The 19,294-nt window shown below is 39.2% G+C and overlaps 1 protein-coding gene across 1 annotated transcript in view; it reads left to right on the plus strand.

Annotated features, from left to right (window-relative positions):
* LOC149075771 (nephrin-like) overlaps nucleotides 1–19,294 on the plus strand; it is a 219,275-nt gene that overhangs the window by 168,086 nt on the left and 31,895 nt on the right. Inside the window, exon 13 of the mRNA XM_089243281.1 lies at nucleotides 12,763–13,006. Coding sequence (XP_089099407.1) covers nucleotides 12,763–13,006 — 244 coding nt within the window. The remainder of the gene's footprint in view (nucleotides 1–12,762; nucleotides 13,007–19,294) is intronic.

Here is a 19,294-nt window from a genome sequence, read left to right on the forward strand (position 1 = left end):
ATCAGGGCATAAGTTTCTAAGTTTTTTGGATATTGAATGCCGAGATGAACTTCTGAGAGAGAAGTTGACTCGCCTTCTCCGAAATCGAACCACGTTAGTCTTGCAATCCGGGCATGTACATTAAATTGGAACGAAAAACATTTTTTTAACTTTTTTTTATTCCTTTGACCTTAGTCAGTAAACGGTGCCAAACTGGCTAGAACACATTGCCTCCAAATTTCAGCCTAAAATATTGTCGTCTTGAGCTTCTACACCTCAAGTGAATATTTATATTTGGTCCTCTTTCTTTCAACATGGTTAAAAACTGTGCTCTAGTGGAAATATTATTAAAAATATCCTTAAACCATTCATTTATTTTATATTTGGTATATATAAACATATATCTTTGATTGTATTTGACAACATATGCCAGGGCGAAATTTTACATACCTATAACATTTAATTTTTTCAAATTTTCAAAAAAAATTCCGCTTTTGACAGTTTGCACGCTTGATAAAGTAGCATGTCATGAACATAATTGAATAGAATAAAATATCAAGTGAATTGATTCAAAATGAAGAAAACTGTTAAGTGTTTATAAAAAGACGAAGGATATTGAGATGCCACATTGACTCAATCCTATTAATTTTTTTTTTTTAAATTTGCTAAAAACTGAATGTTAAAGATATGTAAAATTTCGCACTGGCATAGGTAGGCTAGCGTATACAATAAAAAATATGCGTACCAAAATTCGAAACAAATAAATGATTTAAAGAACATTTTATTAATAACGTAGCGTCATCTATTCACTAAAGTTGTAACAAACAAGTGTATTTAAAATTGCAGGTCTATTTATCAAGAATGCACTTAGTTTTACCTTATATCCAATACTATTTCAAAATTGCATTATATAATAATTAAAAATTTCTTTTTGAATCACTATATATCTCTTGAGTGTTTCTGTAATTAATAACTTTCATATTTTTCTTTCACAAACCTTTTTCTTATCATGATATCCCTGCAATCAGTTTCCTACAGATGTTGAGGAGATGGTCAGGATAACATCAACAATACACTGAAGAATTTACCTAATAATATGGTTCAATATATTGTCTCTACGTATAGTGAATTCCTCCGTTTGAATCACTTCCCGAAGAGCTGGAAATCAGCCAATATTAAGATACTCCCCAAATTTGGGCAAGAACTACATTATCCTCAGAATTGGTGCCCAATCTCACTCTTTGGGAAAGTTGTTCGAGAGAGTTGTGGCAGCACGGATTCACAAATACACTGAAGATCACGACATCATTGGTCCAGAACAACACGGCTTCCGCAGCAAGCACTCGACCACCACCTAATTACTTCGATTTGTTGAATTCATCAAGGAAACCAGAATCTATAAAGGTACTGCGGCAATAGCATTCTTTGATCTGCGAAAATCATTTGCTGTACGGATAAGATGGCACTTTCAAATTTACAGGAATTAGTGAGTCTGGTCGAGCGCTGGTATGTAAGAATCCGTGTTGAGTTAAACGCATTAAAGACATAGTTTAAGACAGTCTCACGAACGAAGATATCAAATGTTTCAGAAGCTGGTGAATAAGACAATTTTCCGCAACAAATGTTATTTTCTTTTCTCCTTAATATTATCATTTTATGTCATGTGTAATAACCAGTGTAAACTGGTAAACCAGTGTAAACCAGTGTACTGCAAGACGAAGGAGAATAGGTGTTCGGTGAGCTCGGTGCTCTGTATAACGTCAACGGTCACGGTGTTGTTTTTAGCACACTAGTGTGTATTATTGAACGCAGTAACATAAGGACTCGCTAATCACGACAGAATAATAAAACTCCGCACGATACCGTATACTTTTGGCGAGAAACATTCAATAATGGAACTTCAGGGAAAAGGGACGTTCAAATGAAAATTTCTTATTACTGTCTATTTCTTGCTAAAAATGATTTAATGCCATTCCAGTATCAATATAATAACAATTTCAGGTCTCTTAGTTAAAAATAAAAGGGGTTTCAACTATCTTGGTGCCTTATTTAGACACGAAAATGCACCAAACTGGAATGACCTTTTTTGGTCCCCTGTGTCTCAAATTTCACTGAAAAGCATCAATTTCTCTGTTATTTTGCTCTTTAGGCATATATCAATGGTTGTATTATGAGAAACCATAAATGAATGATCAAATATAAATCTGTTTTTGTGGCATAAAAATTTGCAAATTTTTCAAAATTTTCAACTTTATTCCCAAAATTATCATGAAAATACAGTAGAATCACACAGTGATATATATATATATATATATTTTTTTTTTCTCTGTAGGCATATATATATATGTATATGTATATGCCTACAGAGAGAGAAAAAATATGCTTTTCAGTGAAAATGAGACGCAGGGGACAAAAAAGCACCAAAAAATAACCATTCCAGTTTGGCGCCATTTTGGTGTTTAAGGCACCAAGCTTGTTGAAACACGTTTTTGACCTAAAAACGTTTTTGACAACTAAGAGACCAGAAAATGTTCTTATATTGATACAGAAATGTTATTAAAGCATATTTAGCGAGAAATAGACAATAATCAGAAACTTCCATTTTAACATTCGCCCCTTTCCCCTTTTAAAACAACTTTAGGCACCCAGTTTAGGGACCGATGCAGGGCACCGGTGTGTAGGCGCCTATCTGTAGGACCGGTTGTTGAGCTCCATTATTAAATATAATAACAATCAGAAGGTTTTTTATAATACGTGTTTAATTTGGTACGGACACATAAAAATGGAAGACATCACATGACAATGGTTGCTTGCCGACTGCGAAGAAAAACATTCGATTTTTTATCGCAACTTGCGTTGCTAGGTAACAAAATATTCTCATCAGAAAATTGCGAAGTGCGACGTCATAATTTTTCCGCAATCGGTGAAAGTTCAAGTAGAGGTCGCTACACACTCCCCCCCTAGTGTCAACGAAATGTCGTGGTCGAGTATCTGTCGGGGAAGTGGACATGACGACCGGAACGAGTCACAGTTGCTGGTACTGTACTTGGATGGACGGGTGACGTCGAAGGCACTTGGGTATGCTGGTCACTTAAGAAAGCTGGGATCAACCGATCGATGGAGATTCTCCTGGATGTCCCGTTGAAGTCGATGTCGAAGAATTTATCTCGTCGATCTTTGACCAGAAATGGGCCTTGATACGTTGGTTGCAAGGCAGAGTGTGGTGCATCGTTACGCAGGAAGACATGAGATGCGGATTGTAGACATGTAGGAACATATGTTGGCGTAGATCCGTGAGTTGTTGTAGGTATGGGTTTCATTGAACGCATTAGTTTTTGAAGTTGATGGACGAAATCGGATTGTTTGATGTCTGGTATTGCGGAGAAGTACTCGCCAGACAGTTGCAATGGTGATCCGTAGAGGATTTCGGCGGAGGAGCATCCTAAATCTTCTTTCACTGCGGATCTCAGGCCTAGTAGTGCTAATGGAAGAGCGTCAACCCAAGCTGCATGGGATTGGATTCGGCATCTTAGGGCAGCTTTCAGAGATCGGTGTTGTCTCTCGATGAGTCCATTCGCCTGAGGATGATATGCGTTCGTCTTGTGATGTTGGAATCCGAGGTATCTGCTTAAGGTTTGGAAAAGGTGACTCTCAAACTGTCTTCCTTGGTCTGTGGTAATCTTCTGTGGTATGCCAAATCTGGCAAACCAGGTCGCAATTAGGGCTTTGGCGACTGTTTCGGCAGTTTGGTCTGGCATAGGTGTGGCTTCGATCCATCTGGAATATCTGTCTATTATCGTTAGGAGGTACCGTGAGCCTTGGCATAATGGCAATGGGCCAACTATGTCGAGATTGATGTGTTGAAATCTATTGTTTGGTACTTTGAATTCGGCCAGAGCGGAACGAGTGTGTCGGTGAACTTTAGAACGTTGGCATGCAATGCATGCTCTAGTCCACGCCTGACAATCTTTTTTGAGGTTGCGCCAGATGAAGCGTTGAGAAACCAACTTGGTAGTAGCTTTGATACCTGAATGGGAAAGCGTATGGAGTGATTCAAAAGCTTGTCTTCTGTGTGATTCTGGAATATAAGGACGGATGTGTCCCGTAGAAATGTCACAAAACAAGTGCTTCGTTATATTACTGTCCGGCAAACGCAGTTTGACGATTTTCAATGATGAGCTTTGTTGGAGTTCACGTAATTCATCGTCACATTGAGAGTCGGCAATCGCATCGTAGTCGATTGGTGATGGAGAAGCAATAGTTGCGATGCGTGACAAAGTGTCAGCAACTACATTGTTTGGTCCGGGAATATACCTGATATCAGTAGTAAATTCTGCGATATAATTTAATTGCCGTAGTTGTCGAGGCGAAGCTTTGTTCGGGTCTTGTTTGAAGGCATACATCAATGGACGATGGTCACTATAAATGGTAAAATGACGTCCTTCTAGCTGGCATTTGAAATGTTTAACTGCGCTATAAATAGCTAGTAGTTCTCTGTCATACGCACTGTATTTTATTTGAGACTGGGAGAGTGTGCGAGAGAAAAAACTGAGGGGTTGGATCACACCGTCATGCTCTTGCTGTAACACTGCACCGATGGCATTGTCCGATGCATCTGCTACGAGAGAAATGTGCGCGTTTGGCTTTGGATGAACGAGCAAAGTGGCGTTGCATAGCGCTTCCTTGACGTCGGCGAAGGCTTGTGAAGCTTGTTGAGTCCAATTGAGTGGTTTCCGGCTGTTTTTCGCATGACCTGCTAACATAGCGGTGAGTGGTCGCTGCAGGTCTGCACACTTAGGTATGAACCGGTGGTAAAAATTCAACATGCCCAGAAATCGGCGCAAGGAAGTGGCGGAAGTGGGTTGCATAAAGTTCTTGATGACATCTACTTTGGCGGATAACGGTTTGAGTCCATTCTTGCTAATTTCATATCCCAAGAATTTGATGGTCGGGACGCCAAATATGCATTTTGGCACATTTATGCACAGTCCGTATTCGTCAAGTCGACTGAATACTTCACGTAAGTGTTGGAGATGAGTTTGCTCGTCTGGAGAAGCTACCAGGATATCGTCTAAATAACAGAATACGAATTCCAATCCTTGTAGGATCGTATTCATGAATCTCTGGAAGGTCTGCGCTGCATTGCGTAATCCAAAGGTCATATACGGAAATTCGAAGAGTCCAAACGGTGTAGTAATTGCTGTTTTTGGAATATCCGGCTCGTGCACTGGAATTTGTTGATACGCTCTAATCAGGTCGATTGAGGAATATATTGTCGTTCCGTGGAGAATGTGCGAGCAATCTGTGAGGAAAGGAATCGGGTAACGATCAGGAACTGTGATTTTGTTTAGTGCTCTATAGTCTCCACACGGTCTCCAGTCGCCAGATCTCTTTGGAACTAGATGGAGTGGACTAGACCAACTGCTCTTCGAAGGTTGACAAAGTCCTTGTTGCATCATGAACTCGAACTCTTTTCGCGCAACTTTCAACTTTTCCGTGGAAAGCCGTCGAGGTCGGGCAAAAACTGGTGGACCTGTAGTCTCAATGAAGTGCTTGATATTGTGCTCTTTAATTTTCTTATTTTGGATGTGTGGACGGAGAATATCAGGAAACTCTTTGACTATATCCCGATATGGCGATGATAATAGATCGATACTGTTCAAGCAAAAAGATGGAGCTGCGATATTTCTTGCAATGGAACAAGTGGCAGATAGCAAGGTCGTTCCATCGATGAGGCGATGATGTTTGCTATCGACTAACAGATTGAAATGCGATAGAAAATCTACACCAATAATTGGTCGGGTTACGTCGGCTATGATGAATGGCCAAGCAAATGTCCTTCGGAGGTTCAAATTCAATGTTAGAAGTTTGGTACCGTAAGTTGAGATAGAGGAACCATTGGCGGCTGTAAGAATCAACTTCTCGGGTTTCTTGTGGGTATTGACGACAGTTCGCGGGACGACTGACACATCAGCGCCCGTGTCGATCAAAAAAGTCCAGTTGGTGGAAGGATCGGCCAGTATGACTCTGTCGACGAATTGGCAGCCGTGGCCTTGGCCGGTGGACGACTGCCTTATTAGTTTCCCGGTGAGGTTTTGAAGGAGCAGGGCTGTTGACATTTCTTAGCTTGAGCTCCGAAACTGGTGTGATAGAAGCAGAAGCCATTTTCAGCTTGTTTGTATTGGGCTCGGCTGTGGGATCGCGAGCGAGAATACCGTTCACGATGACGATGGTCGAATCGAGGTCTAGGCTGTCGCTGTGAAGTTTGAATAGCGGCCTTCAGCTCACTCAACTCTTTGGTCAGAGCTGCGACTTGTTGCTCCAGTGATTGGCTGATTGCGTTCTCGGGTCGACCGGATGCTGAACAGATATTTGGAATGGCCAACTCAGCGATTTTATCTGCCATCGAAGCGAGTTGTGGAAGCCCTTCGCTCGAAGCAGCTAGTATAGCTTGAACGTTAGCGGGGAGTCGCGCTAACCACAACGATTTCAGCAAGTCATCACTAAAGTTACGTCCGGCAAGCTCACGCATTCGGGCAAGCAGATGCGATGGTTTTTGATCTCCTAGTTCTAAACCTTGCAGTAGCGTACGGATTTTCGATGATTCGCTCTCCGCGTAAACCTGAATCAATCGTGTCTTCAGCGCGTCGTATTTATTCTGCTGGGGAGGTTCTAGAACTAAATCTTGGACTGTCGATAAAATATCGGCATCGATACCAGCGATAGTATGGTTGAACTTCGTAGCATCGGCAGTTATCGCTGCGATCGAGAATTGTGCTTCTAGTTGGATAAACCACAAGTTTGGATTGTTTCTCCAAAATGGAGGCGGCTTTATAGCGACGCGATCGACATTCGGCGGATTGTCCATTTGGAACGGAGGAAACGATTACTCGCTTACCTTGAGAAGCTTGCTGTTCGAAATCATGGCGCTGTTCGAAATCACGTCCGGCGTCGCCAGTTTAGGCACCCAGTTTAGGGACCGATGCAGGGCACCGGTGTGTAGGCGCCTATCTGTAGGACCGGTTGTTGAGCTCCATTATTAAATATAATAACAATCAGAAGGTTTTTTATAATACGTGTTTAATTTGGTACGGACACATAAAAATGGAAGACATCACATGACAATGGTTGCTTGCCGACTGCGAAGAAAAACATTCGATTTTTTATCGCAACTTGCGTTGCTAGGTAACAAAATATTCTCATCAGAAAATTGCGAAGTGCGACGTCATAATTTTTCCGCAATCGGTGAAAGTTCAAGTAGAGGTCGCTACACAACCATGACGTTTACCGCCCGCCCCACGGTCAATAGAATGGTAGAGAGATGACTCAGGGAGGGGAATGCACTGCTGCTTATTTTATTTGAGACCTCTAGGACCAATAACACATAGGAAGTTTTTCTTTTCACTAGTGAAGTCTGTATTGCCAAGTTCGTTTTATTACTTTAACATTTAGTCCGGAACACATAATTCCCATCTACGCAATCAAAACCAATGCAAAGTTTATGATGTTGAAAGGGCTTGGAAGTAAGTTTCGAAGCATCCTTATGAATGCAATCGAATCGGTCTTGACAATCAAAATTGATTGAACGGCTTAGACGACTTATCCGATCATTCAAATATTCATCAGCTATATAACTGAATGATTTCGAGTTCTCGATAAAGCCTGCTGATATGAACATATAGGATTAGGGCATACAACCATAAAGGACAGCGAAATCGGCTTCTCGCAGTTGCCCTACAATTTCGTAAATTGTTTATCCTCGTGCGGGTCGAAATTCATGCATGCAATTCCCGTTATAGAAATTGTGGTTTGTTGAATAGTTAGTTGGTCCTTGGGAGTTTGAAATATCATTCACAAACATCGAATAAGATCCAAGTTTCACATGGAAATTGTATCGTATGATTGTTTGTGATATTCACATAGAATAATTCGTTAAACTTAATATAATCAAGATTACTAGAACTTGAAAAGAACTATTTATTCTGGTAGAGACTTAAATAACATTTATTCACAGAGGTTGTACATAATTAAAGTCCTCTGTTCTGAGCTGTCTAGAGACTACTTCCCGACAGAAAATTATTAAACCACAGGATCGTCTTGATAAAGTCATGGGGAGAATTTTTGAAGTCCCGTTCAATGAAGTGCCTGCAAAAGAGAGAAAACTGATCCTCCACCATCTAACAAGTAATGATTCCAAAGGCGTCATCTTCAAAAAATTATGAAAAAAATTTAAAAAAAAAATTCATTTCACACCCAGAAACACATAAAAACAAAAAAATTAGCTGCGGAATGTTGAGCTACAAAACATGTTCAACCCTTAACTTGTCTAGTAGGAGCGAGTTACATGCAGAAACAGATAGCATGAGGTTTATCCATGATGCAATGAGTGACATGAGGGGTATTACAACCTCCTTGGGTTCCATCAGACCCTACTAGACCAATTAAGAGTTAAAAATTGACACAGTTGGCTACTCATCTTATCTGTCAGAAAAATATGATATTTGTTTTTGGTGAATTGCTGTTGAGAACTCTCTAAAAACACTCTGCACCAATTTCACTATTGCGATTCGACCCCACATTCCATGATCAAAAATGCTTGTTTAAGTGTCTTTTATCATCTCTTCAAATTTGTCCCATGAATTTAGAACCACAATGTATACAACTGACCGATGTTATTGCAACCTAAAATGCAGCGGTGCACAATTTGAGGAATCCCTGCGTAAGATGATTACTGGTTTACATTTCTAAAACTCTCATAATTATTTTTCTAGTTTGGGGATTATCTGTATTTCAATAAATTAGACAGCTATTTTGTAAGGCTAGGTGCACACTAGTTAGACACCACAAGACAAGATAGCTTTAGACAAGCATAGTCATTTTTGTTCACATTCATTTGTATGACGCAACGTTTTGATTGGTTTTTGACTAACCGGTGTGCGTTGCACCATACAAATCTACGGGAAAATCTATGACTCAGCTTCTCTAAAGCTGTCTCGTCTAGCCATCTCTAACCGTCGTGCAACCAGCCTAAGAGTAGAAGAATATTGTAATATTTAAGAAAACGCCCAGATGTCATTACGGTCTGAGCGAGAACGATCATTACTGTATTTAAATTAGATCATTTTAAAGTAGATAATTGAGTAATCAATAATTACACGGTGATTTTATCATTTTTTTCTAGTCATTTATGTGTATATATATTTTTTTTCTATTTCTTCCCTCTCGTTCTGTGTAACTAGAAACACCTGGTCCGTGTCCAACTATTGGAGCGAGGAGTAAATTTTCCTGAAATTTTTCACAGGAAATCTCGCTCCTCGAATCTCATCATTTATTCCAAGGGGTTTGCAGTATAAACTCAATAGCTGAGATTAGGCGCTCCAGTAACAAGCCGAAAATCTGTTGCCTTCTCATGGTCGTCGCCGTCTATAGAGGCGGAGCCGAGCTCAGAGGGGGGAAAGAATTAAAGGGGCGAAAAGGGGGGTGGAAAGTCGTCCTCTCTATTAAAGTTGCGGAAAGTGATCTAATGATCGATTTTCCAAGATTTTCTACCTCTTTTACGATTACTACGCTTTGCTGAACAACTGCAATTCCGATGAAGGAGGTCGGTCCATTTGCATACTCTATTCACGCACTTAACCCACGCGAGAGATCGTGGAAGTAGCTGAGCGAGAACGATCTGGTAGAGGGGGGGTTTTCAAGAGGCACGGGCACTTCATTGAGTATGCCCGACATTGCGCCCCTTAATAAGTGCCAGCGCCTCGAGTAATAGCTGTTTTCTCGCATGCGATTGATTCGATCCTAGCCACCATAACCTCCTTCCGACCGTGCCAAGGTTTATATAATTAAGTGAATCGAGCACTTTTAATAATGGCTCCAAGTTGCCACCTAAATCTACACGTTTTTCCTGTAACCTTCCACTGAGCATGGCCATTAACTGGAATCATTAGGATAGCATAGTCGTTATTAATGGTGCGAGATTTGTGAATTTGGGGGCAAATAAACGCCGACTCTAATATAAGTGTATGTGTATGAGCTGCGAAAGTGATTCCTCCATGTCCGCTCAGCGGGAAGTTGACTACGGCACGATGTTATGGAATTGAATACTAATAACCTTCAGGGTGTTGAGGTGTTCGTTTCACCTCTTTTTTTTTTGACGTATGGTTTCCTCAAGTAATTTCGTGACGTCGAGATAAGCCTTGAGATTAGCAAATTCAACCACGGAATGATATAACTCACATCGTTCTGATCGACAAAATTACTGCGTTATCATCGAAAAAAAACAAACAAATTTGTAACTAACCGGTGTCTTCAAAATTCCGGATCAACCATTCGGGAGGGGCACGGTAATGTAATGTGTTAGGCCTTCTCCTGATGAAACAGGTAACACAAATTATGCGAAATCATTATTATTCCGCTTGTTTAGCGCAGCATAATCTTGATTGCCTTTGTACAAATAAAAATCAAACTCCTCTCCAAAAGTGCTTATGCACTCTCGAATGGATGATAGAAAATCTGTCCGAAGAATATGATATTTGTTTTTGGTGAAGTGCTGTTGAGCACTCTCTAAAAAACACCCTGTATCATTTTCGATATTGAGATTCGATCCCACATTCCATGATCAAAAATGATTGTTTAGTTGTCTTTTATCTCATTTTCAAATTTGTCCCATGAATTTCTCAAACAATGCCTATTGAAGGTTTACCACTTGTGTGTGTTTCATCTTTTTTTTTTCTAACACTATTTCGAAGTTATGTTATTTAAAAATTAGAGAGTTCTTTCTGAACAACCCAGTATCTCTTGCAAGTTTCTATAGCTCATGTGTCGTATCTACATAAAAATGGCAACATATACAAGAAATCGCATTCTTCTATTTATGGAAATATATTTTGACAGAATTTGGCACGATTGGATTGTTTGGTATTTAAGTGTATTTGCCATTCTGCAGTATTAAATTTGTCAAACAATGCCTTGACTCGCGTATTTTTCGGGTCCAGATAAACGATACCACATCTAATCCTCGAACCTATCAGGGTCTTAATTGCTCGGAACAGTGTCTTTTACTTCATAATTTGTGGAAGATACAATCGAAGAGGTATCAAAGGACTTGATAGCTCAAAATTCACGGATAAGACCCATATCTTTGTCGCTGTTTACTAAAAGATTTAGGGCTTTTCGAATGAGATATAGCGACCATAATGTTGTACAAAAGATGAGATGATAACTTCATATCTTTACCGAAATGACCTGGCAAGCTTGCTGAAGTGCAGGTTCAGTTATGAAGACCTACATGACGGAAAACTTCGTCAATCCTATCTATACGTAACTTACGAGACAACCTATAAGAGCTTTGAGTCGATAGGATTTAGGGTTTTTTCATGCCTATTTCTATTCTGCTCTTGCAGCTCGATACAGATTTCAGCACATTTGAACACATCCACCAGTCATCAGCTAGTATTAGACCATTCAACTTACCCATGGATTTTGTTATTTGGACGGGTTTTTTACTAATTCGGGTGGGTTGAGGGTTTCTGGGCCCAAAGATTTCACTTAGATTTTCTGGCTGGTAAGCATAGATGAGATGTGCTTTAGCAGTGTGGCTACTTTACCACATACCAAATTCGGTTATATATCGCAATGAGGAAATTTCCAGCCATTGGAGTTGGGTGGGAAATGAAAGAGTCATCTGTCGGTGGTCGCATCTGGTTCGGTAGGTAAAGATCTTGTTTCTGATATTATTACTCGGATTCGAACACGTGAAACTTGACGGTAACCTTCATAGTGGAAGATGAGCATCTCACCACAGCGCCACTCGACTGATGGCATTGTGATAGGTCATTGATTTTTGTGTTCGTTTGACATGGAGGAGAGTAATGTGTAGTCCCCGGAGAAGGCTATTGATAAGTTCTTTTCCTAACGATCCTCAGGGGACCACCGATAGATGGTGCTTTCTCCATATGTACTCGCAAATTCCCCTCCATGTTCAAGACGAACTCGGAGGTACATCACGACTTTCTCTAGACAGAAAGATTTCCGACCCAACGCCACAGTAAATCGCTGTATGGTGGTTGGCCAGAGTTGGTGTGCAGTACAGTAGCACCGTCAGGGTGTTGAAGAAACGTGCTTATATCTCTTCGATGAGACAGAGTGGCGGGCCATTTTGTTTAGGAGGTTGTTAAGGAATATTTTTGAGAAGTGACCAGAACTCGGCTGCTTTCAAGAACTTGGTTAGCTAGTTAGTCATCTGCTAGTGTATTATTAGCATCCAAGATGACGTCCCTCCCATCTCCAAAATCTCTGCCCCAAGTTACGAAGGTGAAATTTTCGGCCGATTTTTTCCTTGAATATGTACATGCTCTTCTCTGGCAGTGACGCTTATTGTACGACGTGCAAGGGTAACGTTTTAGGTAACCAAGCAAAGCGTTTTTGCGTGTACGATCAAATGCACCCTGAATAAATGACGATAACTTGGTGAATTTTCAGACTTTCCCAGAAGGAACCCAAACTCTAGCCTGATACGCGTTCGTCTTCTAAGATTCCCGCTGACCAATTACCGTGAAAGAATTCATACACCGTAGTATGACTGATCGGAACAGCGCTATAGGTGTCTACACCATCGCGAAGGGAAAGAAACCATCAATATCGAGAATTTTTTTCTTTTTTATGGCAAAAAAAGACAAAAATGAGAGAGAGAGAAGATTGTGATTGTTAACGAGAAAATTGCATATGGTGTTCTGCAGTTATATAACTCCCACGTGTCTAACACTTCCATATTTCTTTATACAGGTTACGCTGACTTGCACATCGGGCAGCAGTAATCCACTGTCGCGGATATCTTGGAAGAAAGATAGTTCTTTCTTGAGGGACCACAGAGAAGAAACTTTGAGTTCTGCGTACGGCGGGATAGCCACTCGTAGCCGGTTGTCCTTCATAGCGGACCCTGGCGATGACCGATCGCTATTCACCTGTCAAGCTAGGAGTGATGTATTCAAATCCCCCGTCTCGCAGACCATCACTCTGCGCATCAGGCGTAAGTATTACCTCCGCGCTTCTTATCCATTATTTCTTATTCTTTCTTTAATAGTATGTCTGTTAGAGTTAGACTTTTCTTTTTCCTTTTTAGTCTTCTCTTCTTTGTTCTTACTCGGCCATTCCTTTGCTTTACGAGACAGTCGCGTGTGACAAGTAAGAAATCTTACCAGGGCTTTTGCGCCCTCGTAAGATTTATGATTGTCTTTGCTGGAACATTTATCCCAACATTTTTCTTAAAGAAAGATATAAATACAAGAGGAGAAATAGAAACACTTGAGCTTCTATTCTGGCAAGGGCAGTGTGATGTCCTTGCTGTTATTGATGTTTCACTCTCCTACATTGAAAAAAAAATACATTCTTATTTCGGATCCATATGTCAGCGAAGTTATCTTGTTATTTTGTTTGTTTGCAGTAATTTTATTGGTAACACATGAGAACTCTTATTATGATTACCCTGTGTATAATCAAAGATACTCGAACACTGTTTTTTTTTTTTTCAGAAATAAAATAGTTTTCATAAATTAGGCTTTATGAAAAGATATTCCACAGAAACACAGAAAACGACCAAAATATCTAGAGTGGTTGACAAAAATCCGAGTAAAATTTGAACAGAGCCCTTCTCTTTTTTCCTGTGCTCAAGGAAACAATTACTTTTCAAGTAATAGTGTTCAGGATTCCAGCAAATTCATTTGAAGGGGGCAAAAATACGGAGAAATTATGTCGAACATTTTCATATAGGCCTACTGTATATAGTTTTCTGAACAATTGCAGGTTATCTCAAGGTATGTGTGTGTGTGTGTGTGTGTGTGTGTGTGTGTGCGTTGTCACTCCCTACTATTCATGCGGAGATATGGCTGATGTTCGTTTTTCACCTTTGTCACTTTTTTACGAAAATTCCTTTGAAAGGACTCAAAAGTCATATTTACACATTAAATTTGAGGATGAACATATTTTATTGAGACTAGTTTCATCTCTGAAATGTTTTTTAATATCATTGGAGCACGGGGTTCCCCAACGGGTGATCCAAGAAACTCCAGTGTCCATATGGCTTCACTAGCGGTCCAACGAGAAATAATAATAAGCGGAAACATTTCTTTTTCATACTCTAGACCATGTTCTAGCTATGTAGGCGTTCCCTCAAATATTTTCCTGCACTTTTGAGACTTCCTAGATCCCGAATTCTATTTGAGAGGTTCCGCCTAAACAAAAATGTTGGAAAACAATTCCTGTCTTCTAATAAGTGAATGTGAGAGGAAACAGTATTGGAAAAGCTTCTTTTTTTTTTCTATTTTCTCCGACTTTCTGTAAAAACGTTTCTAAGGCAATTCTACATAATTTCAGGTATTTATAGAAAATTATTCCACTATTAATTTTTGCGCATTGTTTTCGAATTAATATACTGTTTTTATTATCAAACTACGGTGCTAGTCAGTTTTTCCCCCTCTTCATGCAATAAAATAATTATGTTTATTCTCATTCTCTAAATTGTTATTTCTTCATGAAAACTGAAGCTCTCGCCGGTGCAGAAAAAGAAAAAAAATTAAGGGAATCAGATAGCAAAGAATGTGCCAAAAAAAAAAAAGCTTGGCGTATACTGCAGTCATATCTGGGCTCAAGACATTTTCACGTGTCGATGATTGGCTTTCTGGAAAAACTGTGCGCCTAACGGGGTGGTGCAGAGTTTGGTGTTTGGTTCACTAATGTTTGTACTATTCACGCATGTTTTACTTTTTACATTCACCCAATTCCATTAGTACAATTCGCTGATGATTTTAAACTGTTCTTCGTCTGAAAACACAGAACTAAATTTCGCCTGCCAGCGTCTCCACGACTGGACTGTAGTCAATCGTCTTCCAATTTCCGTTAATGAAAATTGTGTGATGCACATAGGGGGAATCGAATGAAGTCTAGCTACACTATGGGTGGTGAAGAGCTCCAGGCTTCCACTTCCTACACCGACTTGGGAATCAGTATTTGCAACACCGGGAATTTCGACCTACATTATTCAAATATAGTGTGTGAAGCGAGACGCGCTTCTTATGTTCTACGAAAGGCGTGTCAAAAATGTGACACTAGTACACTCATGCACGGATTTACAGTTTTTATACGACCCATTCTGGAATATTGTTCATAAATATGGTGTCCGTATGGGTATTGCAGATGTGAACTCGGAAGGAAAGATCATCTGATCTCCGCCGGGAGAGTCATCTGGTCTCTGCATACCTAATTGTTGAAGTAAAGAGGGGCTACTAGCGCGTCTACTTGATCGCCTCATGCCCCAGTGCGTGAAATAAGGCAGGCAGGGCCGTGTTTCCAGTGTAAATGGTAGCATTCTTGATGGGAATGCAAGAGGGTCTGGGTTGGAGACCCGATGACTATTTTTTCCCTAGTTCAACTCAACAATACCCAGAAAAATACCTATCTATGTTTCTAGGCAATGTTTCTAATTTTTGCTTTGTACAGTAAAGGTAAAATGATTGAGTTTTTATGTAGAAATTCGATACTTGCTTGAGTATATCTACTTCGTGGAGAAGCAACCGATGAAACTACGCCATAAATGTTATAGATTTCAACAAAATGTACCTCGGAATTGTTTGCATGAATCTCTTTAGTGGCTGCTTTGATAAAAATGGAATGAAATAAAGCACAACACGCAAAACACGGACATCAGCTGCAAATTTGAGTATTTGATGGTAAAATTAGGTGAAGAACTTTCCCAGACTGTTATATACCTTGTGAAAATTGTGCAGTGGACGATGAATTAGTTACATGCAGGTGTTGGCGCATTCGAAATAGTTAAATATGCCTAGGGTAATAAAATATGAAGAATTTTCAAAGCTGAAGACATTCCTGGGGCGAGACCCTGCTTAGTAAATATTCGAGATAAACAAAAAAAATTTTTTTCAATTTCAATCTGGGCATAGAGGAAGTGGGTACGATTGCCCGTATAGACAGTTGGATTTTCTTTAATTAATTCATCTTCGCAACACCCAGATGGTTAGTAGATTAATTATAAATCCTCTTTTGATGAACTATGATATAAACAACGGGAAAATAGTGTGATTATATATGTACGTATTTCCCTCCACTTTCTACATTTCCATCTGCTAAGCAAATGAGCTTCTCCATCCAGATAAAGATCCACAAAATTGGTGCTTCGGAGGCTGATCCTATAATAATTATTATGCTTATATCATCCGTATTATGATTACTAGGAAAACTAAAGCACAACAGTTAATAGGCTCCGGAAGCCTCCGTTACTTCTCTCTTCCCAATTATTATTAGAACAGACCAATCACGTTAACAAGAAAATAATGATCGAGACCATATCCATATATATATTTTTGCCTAAGAGGAATACAGTTTGTTCTTGAAGCTATTTGTGATATTTATGAGTTCACTCATAGAGTTCATCGAAACTCAACAGGATCCGCTTCTTACTATCAAACTTCCTATTCTGATGTAGAGGTGACGATTTCAAAGTGTAGAAGTAAGAAGACAGTAAGAGATTTGAATTATATATTTTTATCTCTAAGTAATTTTTTCCCTCAAGGTTGCAAAAAACCTTATAGGTATTTCTATTCTACTTCTCTCTGTCAAAATTCCGATCGTTATTCTTTTTCTTTTCCCTCTTTCCTCAGCTGTTATCGTTTCAACGTCGAATATCGATTTGTTCGAACTTCTCTTCCTTTTCAGAAACTTTCCTTTAGCGAACAATTCCTTTCTTCGAAAGAAAAAAATAATAATAATTCGCTGCCGTCGCGTGAGAGTGATTTCCGTCGGAAGGGTTTTCTAGAACTTCTCTATTCACCATGGCGTTGGTACGAATGAGTATATATAGAGCGATTTTCCCATTATCAGTTTCTCGTACTTCTTAATATCAGACTATGTAAGTAGGCTTGTCAAAAAAATAATGGGAATGATTTTAATGTATTAAAATTCCGTTGTAACAAGTACGGCTTATGACGAGGATCTCGCTATTACCAGTAATTCGCAAATGATTGTCAGCAGCTAGATACAAAAATATCCGCTTATAGCGAGTTATTTATGAATGAAAATCAGAACACATTCGCTATAACGACACCTGAAATTCTTGAAAAAAATGTTTTCTTTTCTCCTGCCTTTAACCCTTGATGCGACAAAGCAGAAATCCCTAAACCTCTTATAAAATGTCACTTATTTCTTAATGAAACAGGCTTTCTTCCAGTTTTCAGCAGCTGCAAAGTAAGGAATATACAGAAAGCTACTCCACACATTGAGAAATCGAGTTTACAAAATATATAGGTTTATCAATCCTTGAATAATAGGCATTTAAGGAGGTGGTATATCTTGTCGATGCGATGCCGTTTAAAGATTAAGAAATACATAAAATGCTAAGGAAAGGTTGTATTTTTTATTTAATTTCTTCAATTCATTCATAGGTGTTCGTAAACAGGGCTTGTCAGTATCTCCCAGTAGATAAGAGCACCACAAGGATATGTCTTAACTTCTTGTTATGTATATAGGAGGTGCAAAAACACAAAAAATTATCTGTAAGTGTGTTAGTTGGCTGGTGGTGCAGTACCTCTGGTTTTATCATCGTTATTTATATTTCTCTGAAAAAATTCCCCTCCTCCCTTCTCTTCCAATCTTATAAAACTGGTCACAGAGGAAACAAGTCTTAATCAAGAGACGGTATCTTTTTCGGCCCGAAATATACTGAAAAATTGAATTTTGTGGATGTTATGCTGAAACTAATATTTGAAAAGAAGTGATTTGTCTCCTCCGGGAATCTCTGATTGTGAACTGTCATTACAACGGACTTTTTTCTGTAATTAGAAGCTGCATTAGGCTGAGTACAGCGTGAAATGATTAGTTTGCAATTGTGCAATGGTCCAGGCCCGTCATTTGGGGGGAGGGGGCCTTGACCCCCAATGTTGTATGCCTTTTTCTCCTGGCTTTTGAAAATACATTAAATTGATATATATGTATATATATATATATATAAATATACTGTATATCTATATATTTAAATAAATAAATAAATAAATATATATATATATATACTGTATATATATATACATTGAGTATACATGTTCTTTGCCCCCCCCCCGGAAAAAGTTGAAATGACGGCCCTGCAATAGTCCCCATTGACTAGTATGACCTTGGTCCATCATGTCTGACATTCTACTACTGTTAAAAAACCAGCGCATGCCTACTTGTAAACATTCTTTTTTTTTACAATTTAGTGCATGTCGGAATGTGCTGTGAACCTATTGTGAAGTTTGTTTCTTAGGAGTATCTGTTATGTGCTTAAATATAGTGCTGATATCGTTCTTCGAAGCAAACAACTAGCCAGGATATTTTGTCCGTTGTATTACGCATGGACTTCGAATGTTGTATGCCTTTTCTTTCAAACCGAGCACAGTTTATAGCCAAGAGTAATTTACTTCAGAATTTGTCGTGCCGAATGCCTGTATGTACCATACAGCCTGAATGTTTATCTGGTGTTTTGCGTGAATTTTTTTAATGCTGCCAACTATTTTTCAGCTTATGTGAGGTGTAATGATTGACGATTTGTATAGTTGTAGACGTAATTGCTCTCTGTGAAGATATTTTTTGAGTGGATGATTGGCTCGCAGTTTCTTAAATTTAAGAAACTACAGAATTCCAAAGTACAGCGGGCCACCACTATTTCCCTTCAGTGAGGTTCGCACCTGTGTTCTATGTGAATCCATCACGACACCCACGCGAGTAAATAGTGACTGTTATTTTACTGATACTATTTAACCCTACATGCATAAAATTCAGAAATTCCGAAGAGAAATGTGTACGAGGTGCGTGTACGGTTAAGTAGTAGTAGTTCCCAAACTTTGTTAAGCGTGACCTCTCCCCCCACCCACCCTTAGCTTTTGACCAAAAAACTTAGTAGCAACCTCCTGCATATGATTATCATGTCTCGGTTTTTCGGGTCATTCTGATATTTTGCCGGTTATGTATATTAAGGTTTGAGAATCAATAGTTAAGTTCTCAATGCTAAAAATATTTCAAGTTCTAAAGAATATGGCCTCTAAAATTTATGAATAAACATATAAGACAATATCGGAATAGAAATTGGCGACAAGAAATATTCAAAAAGGCATTTTTGCAGAAAACGTTTGAAAATAGGAAAAAAAAAACAACTTTTATCGCATTTTGCCTGAACTTCTGGTCTCTACTTATCACATTTTGCGTTTTTAATTTTTAAGAAATATGCAATTTTGAAATCGGATGATTCTCTCTGCGTCACCCTGTAGAAGCATTGACT

The sequence above is a fragment of the Pholcus phalangioides genome, unplaced genomic scaffold, assembly GCF_987345545.1.
Source record: "Pholcus phalangioides strain wild (caught in Gottingen) unplaced genomic scaffold, Ppha-v1.0 ptg000015l_1, whole genome shotgun sequence".
NCBI classification, from domain to species: Eukaryota; Metazoa; Arthropoda; class Arachnida; order Araneae; family Pholcidae; genus Pholcus; species Pholcus phalangioides.